At 43.7% G+C, this 22,028-nt stretch overlaps 7 protein-coding genes and 1 non-coding gene across 8 annotated transcripts; 3 read left to right on the top strand and 5 right to left on the bottom strand.

The window, feature by feature from the left end:
- Positions 1–444: 444 nt before the first annotated feature.
- Positions 445–1,823, top strand: LSB3 (LALA0S03e10286g1_1; the record flags this gene model as incomplete). The annotated part of the gene is made up of 2 exons (XM_022773524.1): positions 445–491; positions 635–1,823. 2 exons carry the CDS (start codon positions 445–447, stop codon positions 1,821–1,823), a joined length of 1,236 nt encoding a protein of 411 aa, XP_022627989.1.
- Positions 1,824–2,023: 200 nt separating this feature from the next.
- PES4 (LALA0S03e10264g1_1) lies at positions 2,024–3,919 on the bottom strand (the record flags this gene model as incomplete). Its single annotated transcript, XM_022773523.1, has 1 exon — positions 2,024–3,919. The coding sequence occupies one exon, from the start codon at positions 3,917–3,919 to the stop codon at positions 2,024–2,026; it is 1,896 nt and encodes a 631-aa protein (XP_022627988.1).
- A 473-nt stretch (positions 3,920–4,392) lies between these two features.
- LALA0_S03e10242g (LALA0S03e10242g1_1) lies at positions 4,393–6,438 on the bottom strand (the record flags this gene model as incomplete). The annotated part of the gene is made up of 1 exon (XM_022773522.1): positions 4,393–6,438. The coding sequence occupies one exon, from the start codon at positions 6,436–6,438 to the stop codon at positions 4,393–4,395; it is 2,046 nt and encodes a 681-aa protein (XP_022627987.1).
- A 929-nt stretch (positions 6,439–7,367) lies between these two features.
- Positions 7,368–9,641, bottom strand: ROG3 (LALA0S03e10220g1_1; the record flags this gene model as incomplete). Its single annotated transcript, XM_022773520.1, has 1 exon — positions 7,368–9,641. One exon carries the CDS (start codon positions 9,639–9,641, stop codon positions 7,368–7,370), a length of 2,274 nt encoding a protein of 757 aa, XP_022627986.1.
- A 500-nt stretch (positions 9,642–10,141) lies between these two features.
- On the bottom strand, positions 10,142–11,737 carry ATG18 (LALA0S03e10198g1_1; the record flags this gene model as incomplete). The annotated part of the gene is made up of 1 exon (XM_022773519.1): positions 10,142–11,737. The coding sequence occupies one exon, from the start codon at positions 11,735–11,737 to the stop codon at positions 10,142–10,144; it is 1,596 nt and encodes a 531-aa protein (XP_022627985.1).
- Positions 11,738–12,045: 308 nt separating this feature from the next.
- Positions 12,046–12,621, top strand: ERV1 (LALA0S03e10176g1_1; the record flags this gene model as incomplete). The annotated part of the gene is made up of 2 exons (XM_022773518.1): positions 12,046–12,122; positions 12,180–12,621. 2 exons carry the CDS (start codon positions 12,046–12,048, stop codon positions 12,619–12,621), a joined length of 519 nt encoding a protein of 172 aa, XP_022627984.1.
- Positions 12,622–15,047: 2,426 nt separating this feature from the next.
- LALA0_S03e10154r lies at positions 15,048–15,151 on the top strand. Its single transcript has 2 exons — positions 15,048–15,085; positions 15,106–15,151. It is a non-coding gene; the product is annotated as a tRNA-Ser (tRNA).
- A 363-nt stretch (positions 15,152–15,514) lies between these two features.
- On the bottom strand, positions 15,515–21,958 carry FAB1 (LALA0S03e10132g1_1; the record flags this gene model as incomplete). The annotated part of the gene is made up of 1 exon (XM_022773517.1): positions 15,515–21,958. One exon carries the CDS (start codon positions 21,956–21,958, stop codon positions 15,515–15,517), a length of 6,444 nt encoding a protein of 2,147 aa, XP_022627983.1.
- Between the last annotated feature and the right edge of the window lie 70 nt (positions 21,959–22,028).

The following is a 22,028-nucleotide window of genomic DNA, read 5'->3' as shown; positions in this document are numbered from 1 at the left end:
TATATGCGTGAGCGTAGCCTCGGCGTCTTATGTCCATCAGCTACACGTTCTATACCGGAACTATCAGCGCGAACGCGATGCAGGTGAAATTCAAAAACTGCAAATCTGAAAAACGAATCCAGTCACGAAACGCGGACAATTCCTTTCCACTAGAACAATTTTCTTCTCGTAACTAAATTATCAGGTTTAAGCCTCGATGCGTCGGATGCTTTAAAGTCTGTCATACATAGTTTATATCGCTACCTTGCGATTATAGTGAAAATTGTCCGAAGTTTAAATTTTTCTATATAGAGGTATATAATTGCGGGAGACGTTAATGAAAATCGATAATTAAAAAAGCCCGCTTAAATTAAAGGGGAATAGAGCAGTATTTGTCACTGCCACTATCATCAACCAAAAGTCAAAAATCAAAAGCCAAGAACAATAAAACTTTGACAAGAAGACATGGGCATCAACAATCCAATTCCACGTTCGCTTAAATCAGAAAGCAAGTATGTGTCTGGTTGGTGAAATAACCTCTTTTTTTTTATTTTCCTGTTAGATGGGTGGTTTATTGTATGCAATTCACTATCACTCACTAGGGGTTGGCAAGTTTAGTCAGACACTAACTTAGAAATATTTTGTTTTGGTAAAGAAAAGCAGCAAAAGTACTGGCAAGCTTCGTCAAGCCCAATCAAATTCTAGGCGCTGACACGATGATCCCACCGGAAATCCTGAGACGAGCCAAAGGTCTGGCCGTTATAACGGTTCTGAAAGCAGGATTTCTTTTCAGCGGGAGAGCAGGATCTGGGGTCATCGTGGCACGGCTGAGGGATGGTTCCTGGTCAGCACCTTCTGCAGTTGCTCTAGCAGGTGCAGGAGCCGGAGGGCTAATTGGAGTGGAGCTAACGGATTTCGTGTTTATCTTAAACACAGAAGATGCAGTCAAATCTTTTTCGGAGTTTGGTACCATCACGCTCGGGGGTAACATGTCCATGGCAGCAGGTCCTCTGGGTCGCAATGCAGAAGTTGCTGCATCTGCTTCGCTGGGCGGTGTGGCTGCAGTTTTTTCTTACTCCAAAACCAAGGGTATATTTGCGGGTGTCTCAGTTGAAGGCTCCGTGATCGTCGAAAGAAGAGAAGCGAACAGAAAGATTTACGGCGATAATTGTAAAGCAAAAATGATCCTCAGTGGACGTGTAAGAGCCCCAGCAGCAGCAGATCCTCTCTTCAGAGTTCTCGAGTCTCGCGCCTTCAACGGCAGAGACAGATCTAGGGACCCTGACTCTGACAGCGGCTTTTACGACGACATTCCCTCATCGTTTGATTCAACCGACATGGATTCTAATCGGCCGAATACAAGATCGACCCGCAGAAGAGGTGATTCCGTTCAATCTTCGAGATCCTACCGTGATGATTATGATGACGATTTCGACGAAGAAGATCCAAATGACGTCAGCGGGTATTACTCGAGGGCAAGAGGCCAAAGATCTTCGAGTCGTTGGGAAGACGATGTGTATGATAGAGATTTGGATGACGGTGCGCAAAGGCATAATAATTATTCCAAATCTTCAAGTGCGCCTTTGAGACCTCGGACTGAAAAGCCTGATTTTGGCATCTCTTCACCATCAGGAGGCTCAAGGAGCGCAAGAGATGCATCATTTGGATTGCCAAAAGCTGTCGCTCTCTTCACATTCAAGGGAGAGCAGTCGGGAGACTTGCAGTTCCGCAAGGGCGACGTCATCTCAATATTAAAAAAGTCAGATTCACAAAACGACTGGTGGACGGGGCGTAACAACGGCCAGGAGGGTATTTTCCCAGCTAATTACGTAGAGTTGGTCTAAATGAAATACGCCGACGAAAATTATTTTATAAAGAATAAGGCAGCAAATCTTGCAAGATGTCATTTTCATCTCCGCTTGTTTGGCATATTATGTTCAATACGTAGGCCCAAAAGTTACCGATACGCATAAGCATAAACGCTAAGCCAAATTATGAAGCTAGAACAGAATTCTCTAAAGGTCAGGCGTCGCTGAGTTATGATCTATCTCTGAAAGCCAAGAAAATTGATCGCTTCTTGAACCTGCTTCTGTAAACTTCTCCCGTGCTGAGGCCTCGTGTTCATTAGAAGTATGAATTTAGTCAAACTTTCAACATCGGAGCGCCAGTAGACATCAAAAATATATTCGGCTATGCATTTCAGGTTCTCATCGCGAGACGCATTAGGATATGATATAAAATCCATAGCCGTTTTTATTTCTTTCCTCAGCACATCTAGAAGCTGTCTCTTCGCGCAAATATGAGCATCTTGTGAAAATTTCATGGACCGTGGAGCGTACGCTGCGGGGGGTGGATTGTTGCGAAGGTACGGTTCGGAAATACCTTTGTGATCCTCAAAGCCATCGGAGCTATTCTGAGTTTGTTCGTCGCTTTTTTTCAGCTTTCTACTACCGATTGAAATATGGTTTTGCGTCAATAGTGGTCTCCACGAGACTTTGATATCGCAATCACCAATCAGCTTATTATTCAGTGAAGTGAAAAGCCTGTTGGCATCGGGGCGCGAGCTGCACAAAACTTGCCCAGCAAATGTCAAAGTGTCCTTATCGTAGTGATCAATAACAATGTGCTTGTAGCCAATTTTTTCAGTGGAGCACAGCTGCTCCAAAAATTCCTCGTTACAGATGGAGCTCAGGTTACTCAAATACAAAGTTTGTCTGTATCCATTGGAGAGCAAGATCGAAATGGAATCCTGATGCGATGTATCCTTTGCGGGCCTTACCACCCTCGTGGCCTCATCAGCGCGAATACCCTTGGTAATTGACAATTTCTTGCCCATGAAAAGCATGCCATCTAAGGTCTTCAATGCGTTCTGCGTGTCGTTTCCTTTTTTATAAGTAACGAATCCCCAACATGTTCTTTTGTGCATTTTATTCGTGGCCGTAAAGATCGATTTGACTGGCCCTACTTTGCTGAAGAAATCAAGAAGCTTTTCGTTGTCTGCCTCTATCGGCAAATTCTTGACATGAACCGAATTGGGATGCGGGCCACCAGAGCTTTCACCGTATTCGATTTCAGTTTGATCATCAGTAACCAAACATTCCTTGGTCAACCCATCCAACTTTGCCTTCCGTTTTTCAAACTCCGGGGATTTTCTGACGTCTTTGTCAAAATGGAGACCGCATGAAATCTTGTTGCCGAAAAACTCGGCATCATTGAATTCATCAATCACCTTTTTAGCGACAGCGTCACTTTCAAAATATACGAAACCAATATTTTTACGTCTTTCCAATTTGCACGAAAGAACCCTCCCAAAACATATGAAAGTCTCATAGAACGCGCGTGTCGTTAGATTCGGATTTTCTAGGGGGAGGTTGGCGAAAAACACATTAGTTCCAATATTTTTCCTGAAGTATGTGTTTCTCATGGAGGGCATTATTCTTACTTCCCTTCCAAAGAGACTCACGTAGCTGAAATCTCGGATCGCCTTCTGTGCATCCTCCGTTTCCGCAAAGTTCAGATACCCGTAGCCTAGCGACTTCTTCGTCTCTGCGTCTAGACATATTTTGACGGACTGTAGTGACGGAAATACCCCAAAAACATCCTTCAGCATTCTTTCCGTGACGTTTTGATTGAGATCTCCGATGAAAAGTGCTGTTGTTTTGAAACTGGATATGCAAGTATCTTTAGAGTCGTTTAGCTGCACAACTGCATCGGACTCAGTACCATCTGAATTCTGAGACGACACACTTGAGTGCAATTTATTTTCTCCGGTTATTGAGGACGCTTTGAAACTGCTGTCCACTGTCTGGTTTGCTCTAGGGACTTTACCAAATCCAACGTTTTGCGACTTATTCTCTTTAAATCTATTCACATTGGGGGAAATTGTGTTCAAAACATTTCCCGTGTCGGCCTTGAAGCCTCCCCGGACTCCTTTGGGCATGGTGTGGCTCAAATGTTCTTCAAGTTAAAGTTGGATCGATTCTTCACACAATTCACGGAAATATTGACGTTCTTAAAACCAAGTCGAGCAGAAAGTGTAACTTTTAGTAAGTTTAAGCTGAACTCTATGGTATATTGCACCTCGGTTATTAATCTGGGTCAGCGAGATGGTGTCCTCAGTCTTTGAGAATCAAAACTCTAGTTTTTATAAGACATCACACTACCGCGTTTGTGACACAATGACTGGTACAAAGGCGGCAAACCGATCTCAGAATTGAAAGGTAAACACTTCGTTAATAGCGATGGAGTCGGTAGGAATATCAAATCGCGTGATTGGAAGCTTAAGCTTTGGCTACACTTCGAATTCAAGCTTTGTAGTTCCATTTGATTCAAGAATGTGAAATCGTTGGAATGGCTGTATGCCATCTCTTTTTTTTCTATATGACGTATCGTAATCCACCTCCTATTTCTGATTCAAACAGTCAAAATGTCTCTCCCAAAGAAGCCTCTCTTGAGCCAATCCATGAAAAGAAGAACTCTTGTGCGTAAGGAGACGGTTTGAGCGAAGTAGATACCTCTCCACAAATACATGGCTATTAGTCCACCAACGAAGGAGTATCCAGGAATGTCAAACACTGCAGAGTTACCAATGTAGGCCAACGAGCCGAGATGAACGTATTTGAAGGCTTTGTAGACAGATTCATCTGCAATCAATTGAGGAGTTTCGTTCACACGTGTGGTGTCTGAGCTCCTTGAAACCTTGGTGAGCTTTTTGCCAATATACTTACCCTGCTGATGAGCTCTTTGCGCTGTGGCTGGCATGGACGTAGCCTTGCTCTCGACGTCTTTCAAAAGCTCTGTAATCTGATTCATATTCAAGGCACCACAGCTGGTGGCGTCGTATTTGGGTAGAATTTCTTCTACATTGTACAGAAACTCCCTGGTTTGAGGGTGTCTTCTAACCAGTTCTCTCGCCAGATCCTGAATCTCATCATAGGAGATCGAAAGATGTTTTATGTCGTCATCTGTAATAATGTTGCTTCTGGTAGGATGTAAGTGCTTGTTCACGATAAACTGTCTCACAAATTCGACAGCGTGTTCTGCAAGGTCGGTTCTGACGGTAGCGCAATCACCAATGGCGTATACTTCACCCGAGGGAGCGCCGAGAACCCGCAAATGAGAATCTGTCTCAATTGCTCTTCTATTTCTTTGAAAAGTGGAAAGGTCTTGAACAACTTGCTTCGCCAAAGGGTTTTGGGCGACTCCAGTAGACCACAGACACAACCCGAAAGGAAGCTCTTTAAGCTCGTTCTCGCCAGTCTCCTTGTTTTTCTGAGTGAAAATCACACGGTCTGGCAGAATCTTGTGCACCCTGGAATTGGTCAAGACGTCTATATCATCTTTTTTAAACCTTTGCATTGCATACTCGGAAATAGTTTCGTCATACGTGTTTAGGATGTTCGAACGGGATTGGATAATGTGGACAGATACCTGTTGCCTCAAGATTCTTGGATAGATCTTGGGCAAATCCTCATTCATCAAATCGAAAACCTCAGCAGCAAACTCAACACCCGTTGGTCCACCCCCACAGACAACGAAGCTCAGAATATTTCTGCGTTCCTCGTCTGTGGTGGTGGGCAAACAAGCAATTTCCAAGTTGTCTTTGATTTTTCTTCTCAGCGCGATCGCATCCTCAGCGGTCTTCAGTCTGGAGCAGTTTTCCAAACCTTCCACACCGTGCGTGTTAGCAGTGGAACCCACAGCAATAACCAATTTATCGTAAGGGACATAGAAGTTGCGCTTTTCTCCGGTTTGAGCATTAAATTGAGATACCTTCACAAGTTTTTCGGCGAATTCCACCTTTTCGGCTTTGGCTTCTAAGTAGTGGCCACTCACGGTGTTCACCAGCTTTCTGATTGAGGCCATAAGAGATTTGAGTTCTAGTGTTCCAGTCGCAGCTGAAGGTAACAGGGGAGTGAACAGAAAGTAGTTTTGGGGGGACACGACTGTTACGTCATATTCTCCAGGCGCCAGGGCTTTCAACACACCAACGGACGCCCACCCAGATCCCAACACCACCAATCTTGGTCTATAAGATAGTTTTTCTTTAGTTTCTGAATCGTAGGCATCCAAATTGTCTCTCAATATTGGCAAGTTCTCGGGTCCACCGATTTCTGGTGTGAGGGCCAATTGCGGTACTTCGATGTAATCTGGAAGCTCGCTATTCTTGTACGTGGTAGCGTCATAGAGGAAAAATGCCACCAGCGAAATTCCAATCGACGAAACTAAAACGCCGCTGGTAAAGATAGAAAATCGGACGACTCTCCCGAGCCTATCACTTAAAAATGACTTTTTAGGACCTTTTTCGATCTCTTGCCTCAGCATTGCACTGCTGTGGATAGATCTGACATTTAAAGCCCTAGCATGCCGACATCTTAGGGCTTTCATGCCAGAATGACTCGCATACCTTGAAAGTAGCGAGCCTTGTGACAGACAAGTTCTACCCAAGCGATTGAGCATCTGTTCTCAGGATCTGGTTACTTGTTACTGGTCAAAGTGTCAAAGACAGTTATAAAAGGTAAAGCAAACTTCTATTTTTTTAGCTAAACTAATTCACACAGCAACTTAAATTTAAAAGGACCCAGAAAAATATTGAGCGATCTACGCATAATTCGCGTCAAAAGTGAGTTCAAATAAGACAGGATAGCAAGGCTTCGGCGTCGCATGAGGTCTCCATTCGCGTACCAAAGACTAGATAAACAATTATGTAAACTTTTCTTGACCAAGAATCCAAGCTTTAAGACGTAGCATGGCAAATGGAATGGCCAGTAGTTGCCGGGATTAAAATGATATGCACTTAAATACCAAACTGATCTATTTCGCGCAAGACAGATAACTTTGTTACAATGGGTGCACCCGCAGCTGTCAGTGGATTCTGCTCGAGTGTAGAAAAGCCCTCATAGATAAAACACGACCATCTTATTAAGTCTTTACGACGACAAAAGTCTCATATATTGATTCGATTTGTACCCACAACACACCATCTTTTGTTCATTTTCTCATATTTCGCAGCGAGGAAAGGGATGTGATTCGCTACACTGGCCTAACTTCACCTTTCAAGCCATTTAATGGAGCGCGTGTTATGCCGGCAAAGGTATTGCATGGCCTCGCGACCCAGTAGTGATTACACTACAGTAAAAGTACCGGCAACCGGATTAAAATTGACACGTACATCTTACTCGAACACGCGGGCCGTGCAGGTTTGCGCACGCCCTGAAATAAACGATGGTGCCTCCAACTTCGACATCATATGTGTATACAATGCGTGGTCTCTATAAGCCAGTATTCTTGCCAACCCAACCCCCACAAATAGTCAAAAATCCAGTGACTCTTGTAAACAGTCGAGTAGATATACCTCTATCCTGGAATTTTTATCCCGTTAAATATCATTACTTCTTTTCCTTTCTAGACATGAGACTTTTAAGGTTCATGAGTGACCCGTTTCGACTTAGAGAAGTTGTCCCCGACGCGGGCTCTGAGTCATGTAAGGAAAATTGAGCGTGCCCGGTGCTTTCTTTCTTACCGCCAAGAGGTGTCATGTTGAAACCAAAATGCTTCGATGCTGTTCCTCCTTTGCTCCCGCTGCCCACATTTACTGAAACATTTGATCCACCTGTATTACTTCTTGAAAGCGAAAATCTGGGCAGAGAGGAAGAAGAACTGTTGTTGCTCCGAGACAAGGCTGCGTGTGATAGACGAGTGCCGCTATTGGTCCTTTGCATTTCAGCCGATCTCTGGTGTGCTAATTCGGGTCTCTCCAAATCCAAGGTGGAGCTTTCGTTGTTCTCTCTGGGGTACGCTGGAGGTAAATCAATTGGAATGTTGTCACCTCTCATTGCATTTTCATACGAAGGCACCCTGCTCATCGCATTCAACTTCCAATCACCTTTGGCTGACGGCCCAAATGGACCGAAAGAGTTTGCACGAGATATGTGATCGAGACCTGGTGAACCCATAGGACCAGGTGATCGTAGACCAGTATTATTCATCGCAATCATACTCTGTACGTGTCGTGGCGTGGGTACTGAAAAGTAATCGGTTGGTCCAGAAGTACGTGATCCCAAATCAGGCTGGGAACTGGGTTCGGGGGTTGTAGGTAGACTAAAAGCCTCGTTCGATCCGTTTTCGCGTTGATTTGGCCGCTCCTGCTCGACGTGTAGTTTCTGAAGTCCATGTTGCAGAGCGTTCATCTCATTGGGGCTATTAAGGAATGAGCCTTCCGATGGCGCTACTGGAGATTGTCTGCCAGAATTGGTAGGTGTATTTTCCACAGAAATGCCACTCCAGAGCCTGTCGTATATGTGACTTTCATAGTTAGGTGGCGCTAGAATAGCAGATGTCAAGTTTGTGGTGCTGCTACTATCTTGAGTTGATGCATTTAGTCCCGCCAAATTTAACTCTGATACTGTGTTCGAGAAGATCATGTCGTCGTCATCATCATTGTCGTCACCGCCTTCTGCATCCGTGCTGTTTGCTGAGATGTTGGCGCTGCTATCTAGGGAGTCGGTACATTTGACGCCCAGAGCCACAAAAGGTGAAATAAAAAGTTGGATCGGTAAGGAAGCGCGAAGTTCAGAAACATGACCATCGGGGTTAACGAGGGATATCACGAATTTGAGCTTGTGGCGCACCTTTATATTCGACAGGATGCTACAGTCTTGTGTGCACTTCGAAAGACTTGGGGGGATGCTAAAAACAGCCTCGACCTCCCATTTATCCTGGTACTCAGACCCTTCGGTCTCAGTGACTGAGTGATTCAGAGGATCCGAAAGCTTAAGCTTCGAGACCACACGCTCCTGGTTATTTCCCGCGCCGTAAGGCGCACAAAAGGATGAGTACTCGACCAATTGTACCTTTATTGGTCCTAATTTTAAGCCCTTAAGCAAGGGGACCATAAGAATGTGAATTTTCGTAGCTGATCCAATCGCGATTGCCTTGCCTGGAACAGAAATGGAATAATCTACCTTGTTTGGCCAGGTGTTATCAACAGACATCGTTTCACTAAGTTCAACGGCATCAGGCGTAAGTGTACGAATCACTCTGAGATGCTTTTTACTTATCAAATCTGTGGCGAACTTACTTCTCTCAATGGTAGCTTGAAGTTTGTAAATGACCGATGCATTGGGCAATCCTTCAACACTTTCGGTAAGGGTACCCGGCAACACTGCACTGAACGGAAATTCATAATTACCCTTGACTAGTAGGTGGCTATTGCTGCCCGAACCTGAGGTCAAAGACCTCAAGGAAGTCGTCGATTTAGCCTTGCTGTGCAAATTGTGCAAATTGCTAAATGAGCCACTTTTACTTGCTATGGATCTCTGGGACCCATAGTTGTCGTATAGGTTGTGGAAGTAGTCTTCAATGTTGATGTTATCCCAAACGTGCTCGAAGAATCTTTTATCATATTTGAAGCTTCTTTCAGTGGGCCCTTTCGGTCCACGATACGTGGCCGTCAAATTCAGCCGCAACATTCCGTATAATCTCAATGTCAACTTCTTAATTTGCATAGGCTCAGAAACCGAGAGAACGACAGTTCCCGCAAGCAATACGGACGATGCGTCGTGGGGGGCACCTTTGACCACTATAACATCGTGCTCTGCAGACTTGATTCGAATCTCGAAGAGTGCAGGTGCTTTACTGCTCTTAGCACTCGTAAAACCCATTACAGACTTGATTCTTCGTGCTAGTGCAAGCTATTCGAAACCCGAATACGTTGGTCAGGAGCAGAACGAGGCTGGTGAACAAGCCGAGCTACCACGAAAGGACGATACTTGAGAACCTACTTCTCACAAAAATATTATAGATTAGAGTAACCTCTATGAGAAACAGACGTTTGCGTTGAAGAAACTGCACAAGTACAAGCTCCTATTTCAATACTTTTAAGTTTTATATATGTGCTATTGATTGCTTGCATTGGCTGTATACTAAACTATAGTCGATCGAAGATTTGCCGGGTAAAAAATAAGATTCCAATATGTTTGCTATACTAAAGCTTCTAGACTACAAGGAGACTCGGTCAAGCTTGGATACCAGGAGCTGATTGGCGTATCATAGCGTGAAAGGGCGATTTGAATGCGAATGCCGGTGCTTGTGACCAGCAGTTGAGTGAACCTTTCAAGCTCGTAGATTGATCGCATAGCATCCTAGACGTATACCTGTACAATCAATACATCAACAAAGAAAACTGGCTGAGTAGCAAGCAGTCACCACCACGCTCGGGATCTAACACGTAGTTGTACATGTAGCCGTCGGAAGAAATAACCCGGATCGGTATCATTTTCGTCAAACCTGAACTGCTCTCGCTGGCAACAGACCCCCAGAGGCCATTCTCAAATAGCTCCGGGTACTCCGCAGTATCGATATCAACGGGCTGGCCGATTGCAGTGATAGACTTTATTGTAGCCCCACTCTCAATCGGGAGCTTTAAACTCGCAAAGTGTCGTGAAGGCTCCAAGATAGAGGTCACTTTGATGGGGAAATAGGCACCCAAAGTTTTCGCTGCCTTTCTGGAGAGCTTTTGGGACGAATTTCGTATCATTCTTCCAACTGTCCTTCTGGATGCATCGACTACCGGCTCCTTCGATGTCGCGTCAGGATGTGATGAATCATAGCTAGCTGAGGAGGTTTGTCCCAAAGATGCGGTTTCTTCGGGCTCTCCTTCCTCAGCCTCATCTATAGAGTAAGTATCAGCATCCTGATCCTCTAAATCGCTGTTATTTTGGGCGTCAGCGCTTGTAGTAACGTATGCACCCTTGCCTAGCTTGAAAATATGAACAGTCTTGCTTGACGAACTGGCTGCCAAGAACTGATTATCGTCGCTGAAGCACATTGAGTAAATTTTGGTTGGATACGTACCCCTCCTGAACTGGTAAACTTTAGCACCTGTTTCTACCAAAAAAACTCTTACGATAGTTCCCTTTTCGGATGCTGTGGCAAGGAGGGTTCCATCTCTACTCAAAGTGAGGGCTGCAATTTCGCCCTTGTGAGCTTCTATCACCATTGTTGGTTGAAGTGTCTGCATGTTGAACAAGATAACATCACCGTTTTTCAAAATGCTATTGGCAGTTTTGGTATTCCCCGCATTGTTGTCCGAAGAAGTTGCATTATTGTCCACAACCTCTAGTGAGGAGTTTCCCGCAGTAACACCCTCTCCGGGCGGTGAGAGTTGGTCTCCTTGGGCTCCTTGTGAAAAAAATGTCTCACTGGGGCCATTGTGATTGGATGCTGTGGTCGTATCATTGGAGGAAAGACTAATGTTATTGGTGGTGGCATGTCCCTTGATCTCTGATTTGATCACTTTGGGGGGAGAAGGATAGGCGAGATAGTTGCTATCCAGTGATGGAGAGACCGCAATCAGTCCTCGGAGATTCGTGGCGGTTTCTATTGTGTGCAGCAGCCGCATGTTGCTGATGTCATAAATGTATATCTGATCTTGTAAAAGCACGATTAGCCGAGCTTTATTCATTTTGACCGCTAAGATAGTCGATGGGAAAGTGACTTCGCATATTACTGAATGCCGCTTAGTGTTTATAATGCGTAGTCTTCTTGGAGACATCGCCGGCTGGTCCCCCACCCCGACAACTGCCAGCAGCGACGTCGAGAATAGCATCTCCACTATCCCATATCCCCCACTTTCATCTGAGTAGAATTTTCCAAATGGGTCACAGTTAAAGATCTCAAATCCTTCCGAGGTTCCCATTGATATGCATGATCCCGTCTGGTTGAAGTTTAAGAAGTTTATGCCACGAGGAGATGACATTATGGTTTCATAGACTGAGTCCCGGATGACACTCTGTGAAGTGGTGGTTCTGAGAGCTGGTGCAAGTATCTCTTTAGCGAGCTTTGAATACTCTTCTTCACTATATTGCGAAGATATTGTATTCTAATTCTACAGACGAGTTCACTGTTTCCTTTTCTGATTGTCAGATTCAATATAGTGTATATGCCACACAATATATACTATACATATATAATATATATTCGTAATAGGATTCGGAATCAAAATCGTCTGGTTATCATCCATACGTTTTCTACGCCAAAGACCGATTGATTGATTCTCAACAAACAATGGTGAGTTCTTCTCAAAATCCTAGTGCCCAGGGACTCTCAGGACGGAAAATTGTATATGATGAAGATGGGAAACCGTATGACAAAAGTTGCCAGTGTTATTGTATTTCATGCAATATACTAACAAATGCCAGATGCCGATCTTGTAACACCTTGTTGGATTTCCAGCTTGCAACGGGGAAAATTGGTAGCACCAGTAGTAAAAACGCCGGACCTAAAAATGATAAAACTGAAGTTTACGCGAAAGTGGACCCTCCTGACGTTGAGACGCTGGGCAATTCGAGCTGGACGCTGCTGCATGCAATCACAGCATCTTATCCAAAACAACCGAACGATACGCAAAAAGGAGAAATGAAACAGTTCATGACAATTTTCTCGCATGTTTATCCATGCTGGTGGTGCGCTAAAGACTTCGAAAACTTTATGCGGAATAATGCACCAAAGGTCGAATCTAGAGAGGAACTCGGCAGGTGGATGTGTGCCGCTCACAACGATGTCAACAAAAAACTAGGAAAGCCAATTTTTGACTGCAATTTGTGGGAAAAGCGCTGGGTTGACGGTTGGGATCAAAAATAAGACTTTCTCGGCGCTACATATATCTCCGTTTTGTGAATTAGACTGTGCTGTTGAAAGAGCAGCCCCCTGATTAAGATTCTTGAGTGCGCGAGATAACTGGAACTTGGAGGCCTATACCAAATACTCTGTCTTACTCTCAGGCCTAGATTTGTTCCCCATGCAATTTGTAAAACGAGATAAGGATAATTTCTTCATTGAGTCTAGCTCACAGTTCCCTGATGCACTACAGTATGATCAAAACATGATTCAACTGAGCATAAGTCTGTGGTTTAAAGAACATTGAGCAACCCAGTATATACTGGCCATAGAACGCTTCGCATCCTACAACCCTCCTCTTGAGATCAAAGTTTCATATGTTGTCAGCGACATACGTTTTATCAATCAAACTTTCCACTTCCAGTCAGTCCCCAATATGGGCATGTTGTACAGCTCAAAATTTCTTCTGACGCAGCGACACTCGTTTCAATGAAAACCCATCATCTCTCCACCTCAACTTTTCAGAATAAAGATACTGCACACTTCTAGATATGCTTTGTCACTAGCCATTTCGCTGTAAGCTTCTGTGCGTCTCGCCAAGGCAATTGACGTCTCTAAAATCAAGTCTTGATTAAGTGATCATTCTGAACCTACCACATACTGATGTACTGGCATACGTCCGAATGCAACATTATTGCGGAAGGTTTATATTACCCAATTTCCTAAGCTTTCGCATCTGCCAATTGATCCTCATGTTGTGTTCCGGTTATGGTAGCGGCACGGGTTTCGAGTATGAGCCACGCAAAAGCTACCTCTAGTGCCAGCGTAGCAGCCTTCCTCGAATTACGACGCTCCCTCGACATATGCGTGGCCAGATTAATTCTCGTAATACCCTTGACCTGTTTGATCATGTTTCTCAGCTCGAATTTGTCGTCAATGGCATCACAATCACTATGAACCTCACCCGTAGTTCACAACAAAAGTCAAGAAGTTAACTTTTCATCCCGCAGCAGATTTTATATGGTCCGTAGTACTCTTTTCAAGATGACGTCTTTAGGTTGAGCTCTCAGAAGCAGTAGCAGCGATTTTTGGAGAGTTAACGCCAATATCTCAAGTAGTAAGAGCACTTAATATGCTGCTTCTGTTAACCTCCAACCTCCCTTCGCTGTTCATATTCTTTCATTCATGAGCTTGAGCGCATTGGCTTCTCTTTGCTACTTAATGCTACACTTTCTGTATGTCGTTGCTGGTTTACTGTCAAAGTTAGAGACCTTTAGCGAAATACTGATTTCAAGTATATACTGACTGGCATTACTAAATGTCTGGTCGATGAAGATGAATAACGAAAAGACAGACCAAGACTCAAGAAACCAGAAATGACATATAGCCGATGGTCTTGGGAACAGACAAACTAACTGCAGCATAGGCAGAAGGATACCAAGCTAGGTACGGAAAAAAAAAGCAGGGAGTTACAGGATTAGAGATCTATAGATTTTTGTATTTGGTGAAAATTACACCTGACAGTTTTTCTTGGTGTACAACTGTGATGAATCAACAGATACCACAGCCTTCAATTCTCAAGATCCTGCGAATACACTTCAAACTTCAGGACAAATTTATCTACGATGATTTATTTCTTTTTGCTTAAGGGCCCTTTCCATTGCATGTTTTTGGTTCCCCATGTTTTTAGTGAGGCAATAATGGTGTTAGGCGTCCTCAAATGAAACCGGATAAAGTAACGACATAAACTTGCATGACACGACAATAAAAAATGTCAAAGACCGATGATACAGTATTTGGAAAGAACACCTGATGAGACAACATAAAAAAGGAAGAGCACACCGTGAATCCTAAGAAGCGTAAGGTATAAAATACGAGCATATAGTGCTCCGGCTACGGTTAATCTTATATTTTGAAGAGATAAGGTAGAGCATCATAAGTAAACATTGAACAAGTGTTTGAATCGTTATTATACCTGTTTGAATCGTTATTATACCTGCTTGAGCATAATAGAAGCTTTCGCCAAGTGTCGTGCTCAACTATCACGAACTACAAGAATCTATAAAAGGTCTTTAATCCTGTTGAATACGTCGTTCTTAGTCCTATATCTCGCCCCCCTTCCTTCTGTCTATGTTATACTACTTTGCCCGTTCCTAAGGCCCTCTTTTATATGTTATTCTTGGTTCATTGTGAGGTTCATTATGAACCTCTGTTANTTCATTGTGAGGTTCATTATGAACCTCTGTTATTGGTTTCTTGTTGAGGTTCCGCTCCTTACGTAGATCGTTAAATCCTCATCTCGACCTCTCCGTACCTAGGTTAGGTTCATCGTGTGGTTCCTTCGGTTTCGGTCGGTCCTTTCTTCATTCGTCTTTAGTCATTCCATGACACCAAGTTATCTTTACTTTGCATTCATTATGTAAGACCGTAGCACAACAATGTTAAGATACGTCCCAGTGGCCGAGTGGTTAAGGCGATGCCCTGCTATTCGACATATCGAAAGCGAGTTAGGCATTGGGTTTTACCTGCGCAGGTTCGAATCCTGTCTGTGACGTTTTTTTTGGAGATATTATTTTATTTTGGTCTAAGGGCCGCTGTTAATGACCCACATTGACCGAAATGAACAATGAAGGCTTTTCGAGATATAAGATTCATTCCAGTGAGGATTCTTCCCTTCCATCTTGCTGATGTCAATGTTATTATATTGATTTCACAATTGAGGCGCCTTTGTTTTTATGATTTAGTCCCATTTATAACTTTCAGTTTATAGAGAACTTTTAATTGCATCTAACGGGATGCGTCACACTAACAGTGTCCTTGAAAACCCATGACTTGAAACACTCGAAAATAAACTTTGAGGTATTACTTGTTTAGAGAAATCATAACTATGACGAGACCCTTGCCATTTTTCATTTTTCTACTCGTGGCTGTCTTGGAACCAAGGATCGGGAACCATCAGAATATATCTTTCCATCGCAACCCTAAACCTGGTTTTATACTGCCTTGGCGTCACAACAGTCGGCTCCTTGGTGCTGCCCCCTACAAAACCTCTTTCCTTGACCCAGCTTTCGAGTTTCTTGTCCCAGGTAAATGTGCGTATAAAATCAATGATCCCTACTGTCAGAGTGTGATCCTCGTTGTTGACCCCAACTACAAGAGAATAATCCATGACATTCATTTTAGCCAGAAAAAGAGTGTCATTCCACAGTGAAGCACGCAAAAGCTTTTTGTCGTATTCTCTGACAAATATGGGAGACTCGTAAATGTACTCTACCATATTCTCATCCAGTAGAACCTCGTTCTCCTTGCCTGTCTGTTTCACATGTCGGTTCCTCATCGAGCCCTTCAGGTCAAAAATTCTTGAGGTTTTCTTGTTGTAGAACAGATTTTCCATAATGAGGACGTCCATCTGAAAACTTTTACCACTCTCTGAGTTCTTGGTTTGAATCTGATAGAATCCGAAAACTTTAGCCATGGCGGTCGGAAGATCGTGAAACATTGCTTGTGCCATATATTCAAAATAACTGGGTGCAAACTTTATGAATGAATCCAGTTCTGTATGTGAAAGCTCTTTGATCACAAATCTGTTATCCAAAGTCTTCAAAAAGGCACTACCACTCTTACCGCCGTTTGAATCCCATTTCACGCACCTTGAAAGGCTTTGAATAAAGTTTTCTTCACAGCCACAAGTTTTACGAAATGCATCAAATTGTTCAGCGAAGAAGATTTTACAAGACATGATTGAATTGCCATCTTGGAATTGGTAGCGCAAATGCATAGCTGTCTTCTTGGTCATAATCTGTTCTAAACTCGGCTGTTCATTTTCAACATTAGTATCATGAGTTCTTTGCGAGGTCGCACTTTCGACGCGCGGCTCCTCTCGTGTCTGAGCTTCTTTGACACTGGAACTTATCAGGTTTTGTTTGTATTGCTCGTGATCGCGTAAAGTAAAATGGTCATCTTCTGTCTGAGGGTTTGAAGACTGACTGACGGAGACTGCGTCATCTCCATCTTGATCTGACGTGATTAGTTCTGAATCTGAGACAGCCGTTTTCGTTGAATTTGGCGAAGCCATTTTCTGCAGGTAGTCTGTGGAACTTAAACAGAAGGCAATCAAAGATGAAGGTTCATCTTCGCGGATAATGACAGGACTATCAACGAAGATGTGCTCGGTTGACGCCGTTGGGTATTCCAAAGACTTCCATAAGGTTGCTGATCGATCTTCCCAGAAGTTCGCCAGCATTTTCATCAACGATGATCTTTCGGGCTGGGAAGTACTGGGAATTTCTTGAATTTTCGTCTCAGCTGTAGTAGATTGTTCTTTGGAGCTATTGTTGCCATCTATAATGGCGGGCCCAATGTCCATCAATCTGTCGTTTTTACTTCTGTTTTCTTCATCCCCGCGCAATATTTGCTCACCCCACTGATGGATTGAGTGCTCTAACTTGTTCCCAAGCTCATTGCTTGGATTCAAAGTTCCTCCGGCACCATGCCAATCACGTCGTGATCCTTTGTTCGCGGCATTCCCTGCATTTCTATTGTCGGTGTGCAAAGGACCATCAACTGCATCTTTGACATTCTGATAGATCTCAACAATGGGCTTGGATGGCTCTATCCTTACTGCCTTATATTTGTTCTTGTTCAAGTGTAATCTTTCAAGCTCTCTTTGTAATTCAAACTCCCTGGATAACGCATCAAAGTGGATTTGATCAAAAAAGTTCGCTAGTTGGCCCACTTTACTTTCGGAATGCTGGTCCTTAGCATGATGGCTACTACCACTCTGCACGCTCCCATTACTGTGGCTTCTTAGCAGTGCAGTACTAACGGGAACTGAATTCGATACTGCTGCCGAAGATGCTCCGCTCGAAGCTTTTCTGTTCCCGTTATTTGATGTCAGATGAGACTCGTTTATTTCACTTCCATCAACAAACGTGTCGTCTTTGGAGAGCGGAAGAGATCTACGACCGACACTTTTTTTGAATGTCGGTGTAGTCCTTTGACGAATCATTGGTGGACGAACGGTGGGATTTTGCTCTCTGTGAACAGATTTCGCATCCTCTGACAAATTTTCAAGTATCGGCGTCTTGTAGGATCTAAGGATATCGATTTCGTCCGAAAGAGAGTTATTCGATTGATTCGTCGCAGAGTGCTGATCCCGAGATAGAGACAGGTCCCGCTGTTCGTCGGCTGCAATTGAATTTTTGGCCGCTGGCCTGTAGTCACGTTCATTCTTCACAGAGTCTCTAAAAAGCTTTTTCAGCTGTACAGCAGTTATTCTAGCCACGTCTCTCTCCGATGGTAAAAAAGTTTTCTCAAAATCAATGAACTTCAAATCCCATCCGGCAGCATTGTCATGAACTGATTTTATGACAGTGTTCAGAATAAGATGCTCATTACCCAATGAATTTCTGTAGATAGAGTCAGTTCGTTCGGTCAGAAAATCTTTTTCCCTGCACGAGTCTCCTTTGAGTTCCACAATTTTCTTCTCTCCCGCTGAAACCTGCTCACTCGGTATGCTGTCAAGTTTTATTCGTTCCAATCTGTCGTTGACGCTTGCGTAAAAGTTGTTGATTTTATCCAAAATTTGATAGTAGAGTTCGACCTTAAGTTTAATGTCTATGTTTGGCTTCCATGTAATTTTGGAGCGTGGAGTGATTAATTCGTGGACTTCGATCTCAGAATAATCCATTCTTACCATCCAATCATTCAGACTGAAATATTTGACGTGATCCTTAGCAAAGTCGTGGCTGCAATTACCGACGATTTCGATTCCTTGGTTTCTGCTCCAAAACATCAACTCCAAATACTTCCCGAAAGAATAATTTCTGGTTTTCTCGCTCATCTGGAGAATAGGAGTTGAGCTGTTGCACTTTTTACAGTAGCTCCAGGTAACTAGAATATTTTTGAGGGATGGCAGTCTACTTTGAAATTGTTCAACCGAAACGTCAACTTTCCCCACGCCATGAACGTAACTTCTATAGTGATCTAAAAGTAAGCTACCGCAGCCATGCGCACAGGGAAAATTGGCCATCTGAACAATGTTTTCAACGAATTGCCCAATTGAAATGTCCGTCTCCCAAAAAAAGTCTATGCCTACAAGCTGTGGCCCAATACAGGGCGTTGCCGTTTTTTTGGAAATCATTGAGTAAAGCACATTGATACTTTGATGAGTTCCGGTGCCAAGCATATTCTTGGAAAGCGCATATGAAAGTTCCCATTGCCGACTTCGCCATTTAAATTGTGCTGTTAGATTTTCGACCTCTTTTTCGTGAATGAACTTCACAAGGGTCTTGAGATCTTGATTAGTGAGAGCTGGCTCCAATCCGAGTTCGTGAATGGTTTTGCTCACATAAGTAGTGTGAAACTCAGGGTTTGATAAGAGAAGGTTGCCTTCTGTTTCCTTCTCGACCAGTTCGTACTCCAAAGCACGAGCCTTCTCAAGCAAGAAAGGCAAAGGAAATTCAACAGTTGGTGACACCGATAGTATTCTCTGATGGAACTTGTCAATGAAGTCAGTAAAGTAACCTGGCTGTGATGATAACTCTCGGCCTAAAGCCAGTTCCTTGTAGAATTCAACCGATAGCTGTAATAAGTTGTCACTGAAAAAAGAGCTCTCGAGCTTCAAAGAAAATACAGTATAAACCATGAACTCTGTGATATCCTTTATTTTTCTCAACGTAACAGAGTTGGCCCCACGTAAAAGTATGCACCCGCCTTCCAAAAGTTTGCAGTCATTCAAGAACGTGAACGACTTGACCACATTGCCGTAGCGGTAGGTTTTTATCTCGAACGAGCCGCAAGTTCCTAACCTTAAGTTAGTTGCAAGCTTGTCTACGGTGATAGCAATACTTGCATCCGTCAGTTTTGAAATTCGCTCGATTACCTGAGGTTTCATATTGAATTGAATAGCTATGCCACCCTCATTGAGTAGCTCCAAGGCATAACCACTTACGTTTGCGCCTACTAAAATGAGATCAGGATTGAGTGCTGTAAGTCTCGACACTAGCTTCTTCAGATATTCCCTCTCCTGAGCCATGACGGAATCGATACTCATGAAATGAGTTTCACTTTTCTGATATTCCAGCGGAAACATGATCAGTAATATTCGAGGAGATCTCAGTACGCGAGGCATTGTCTTAAGAGGTAGATTTTTTGAGTAGATTACGCCATTCATGAACTTCGAATCCATAATATCTCCACCATCAATGCGCTTGATTTTCACGTAGTGCTGTTTGAAATCAAGTCCACTCATCTTCCTGGCATCTAATCGGATATTTTGTAGTGCCTGCAAGATCGGCCTCAAGGCCTCAATCCATCTATTAACGTTATCAACGTCTTGATCATTCAGTACTTGCTTTAACAAGGCATTCATGTGAATTTGTGAGACGGAATTAAGTTCTGTTTTGTTCTCCTGCGACTTCATACGTAGGACTGAAGCAGTAGAAATTATCCGTTTCATGTCTCTAGAAGACGAGCTGGCCTCACTACGTGGTTTAAGTCGATCGGCGCTTACGACAGAATTCATCGCTACCTCCGATTTCCTCTCCGGCTGATCATCTTTGTCATCTGCTATTTTGAGATTGGGACTGCTGTGGGTTAGAAATTCAAAGGGCTTCAAGTTGAGACTTGATTTCAGGTAACCGCGACCTCGACTCTTTCGACGAGAGTTCATTCTTCGAAGAGACGCCTGCGCTCTTTGAAGTGACTTTGTATTGCTTCTGGTTGGTCTCACGAGATATGAGTCCTGGTGCGAGTCGTTGAGCGCAGCATATAAAGACATAGATCTCTCGTCTTCTGATCCCTCGTCACTGTGTCTCGAATCACTATCTAAAGGTGTCCCGCCCTGGAAGCCTGCCAATGTAGGCGACGACTCTGTACGCCTACTTGGTTTACGCTCCGCAGCGTGAGACAACTGAGGATGAGGAGAATCCAAAAAGCCTTGAAAGTTATTCATTCCGTAATTGAATTCGAACTTAAAGTCGTTTCGTGAAAGGTTTTCAATCACAGAGTTTGCGGAGGGTTCAGTTGATCCTTGGTCGTCCGCATTTGTTGCACTGCTAATATAGTTCGAAATAGAATGCTTGAAGTTTGAAATGTGAGGGAAACTTCCCTGTCCTAGTGGTTGTTGCGGACGATTAGACCCTATCGAAGTGCCACTTTCCTCTTTCCTATAAGGTTGCAAAATATCAACGTCTCTGATTGTATAACGATCCTTCATACTAGGTCGATACCTCGAAGCATTTTCTGCTTTGAAAGAGTTCGTCAAGTTTGGAACTGAAATTTCCAGAGAGCCTCCCTGTCGGGTGGCTGGAATGGCCATTTTTGGAAGCGGTGGGGGAGTTGAACGAAACAAATTGGCTCCATCACCGGTTGTTAAAATACTTTGAACCTCATCATCTTTCAACAACAAAACATCGGAACCTGGTATCGCCTTATCTGGAGAATTGTCGGGAGTAGCTTGTGTACCCTGTGCAGTTTCATCGATCGATGACTCATCACTAGAATTGTTGAAAGTATCGAAGTGTGTATGACAGTTTCGGCACACTCGCATCCGTCCTGCATGTTGGTATTTTCCGCCATCGATCAAGAAACTACAACTTCCACAAAAAATCTGACCGCAGATGCGGCAGTGGTGCTTCCGTCTGAATGTAGTGAAAGGCTTCGCACATGAAAAGCACTCTTTAGCGCTTTCATCTTTCATCCAATATTCCCTGGAAAGAACGTTTTGAGACGGTTTTTCACCGTTTCTATAACCACGATAGAACCCAGACAGAAAGTTCTTTGAAAATGATGCTGTTAACGAAGAAGATATGCTTTTCACGGATTTCCTATCGTCCATCTCTAAATAAGCTGAGCGAGAGGTGCGACTAGGCCCTCTCATCAGTATGGGCCCGCTTGGCTTCCCTTGGTAGATGCTTGAGCGCTTTGTGCGCGCACTGCTTTGCAGTGGCATCAGATGCGAACGCATAGAAAATGGACCGCTTTCATGACTTGGGTCTAAAGAATCTGGACAGCTAGGTGAATGTTCCGACTGTGGACTCTTATGACGACCTATTGTGTTGTTATCATTATGCACTTGTACACCTGCGGATATCAATGGTTCTGGAGGTGAGATATAACCCAAACTCCCGTCAGTATTGCGCACGAGGCTGCTCTTGGTGTTCCCTTCTATGTCTTGGTCAGCTTGCGATAGTTCAAGGGTCATTGGTAGTGAGATGTCGCTCAGCACCGGATTGGTATCCAAATCTGTTGTGCTTTTGGGAAGCAACGCCTTTTGACTTAAAAAGTCGGGCGCATCCGATACCCCGGACCAGGTAGCGGAACCGAATGAGATGATACTACTTTTCGTCGTTGCATTCATCTCTGGAGCTTCAGTTAGAAACTCGCTTCGTGTGTTCTACTACTGGTTTAAAAATTGATATATCAAAAAG

The sequence above is a fragment of the Lachancea lanzarotensis genome, scaffold LALA0S03, assembly GCF_000938715.1.
Source record: "Lachancea lanzarotensis genome assembly LALA0, scaffold LALA0S03, whole genome shotgun sequence".
Classification (NCBI taxonomy): Eukaryota; Fungi; Ascomycota; class Saccharomycetes; order Saccharomycetales; family Saccharomycetaceae; genus Lachancea; species Lachancea lanzarotensis.
The sequence above is the reverse complement of the archived record's forward strand: the minus strand, read 5'-3'. Positions and strand labels throughout refer to the sequence as shown.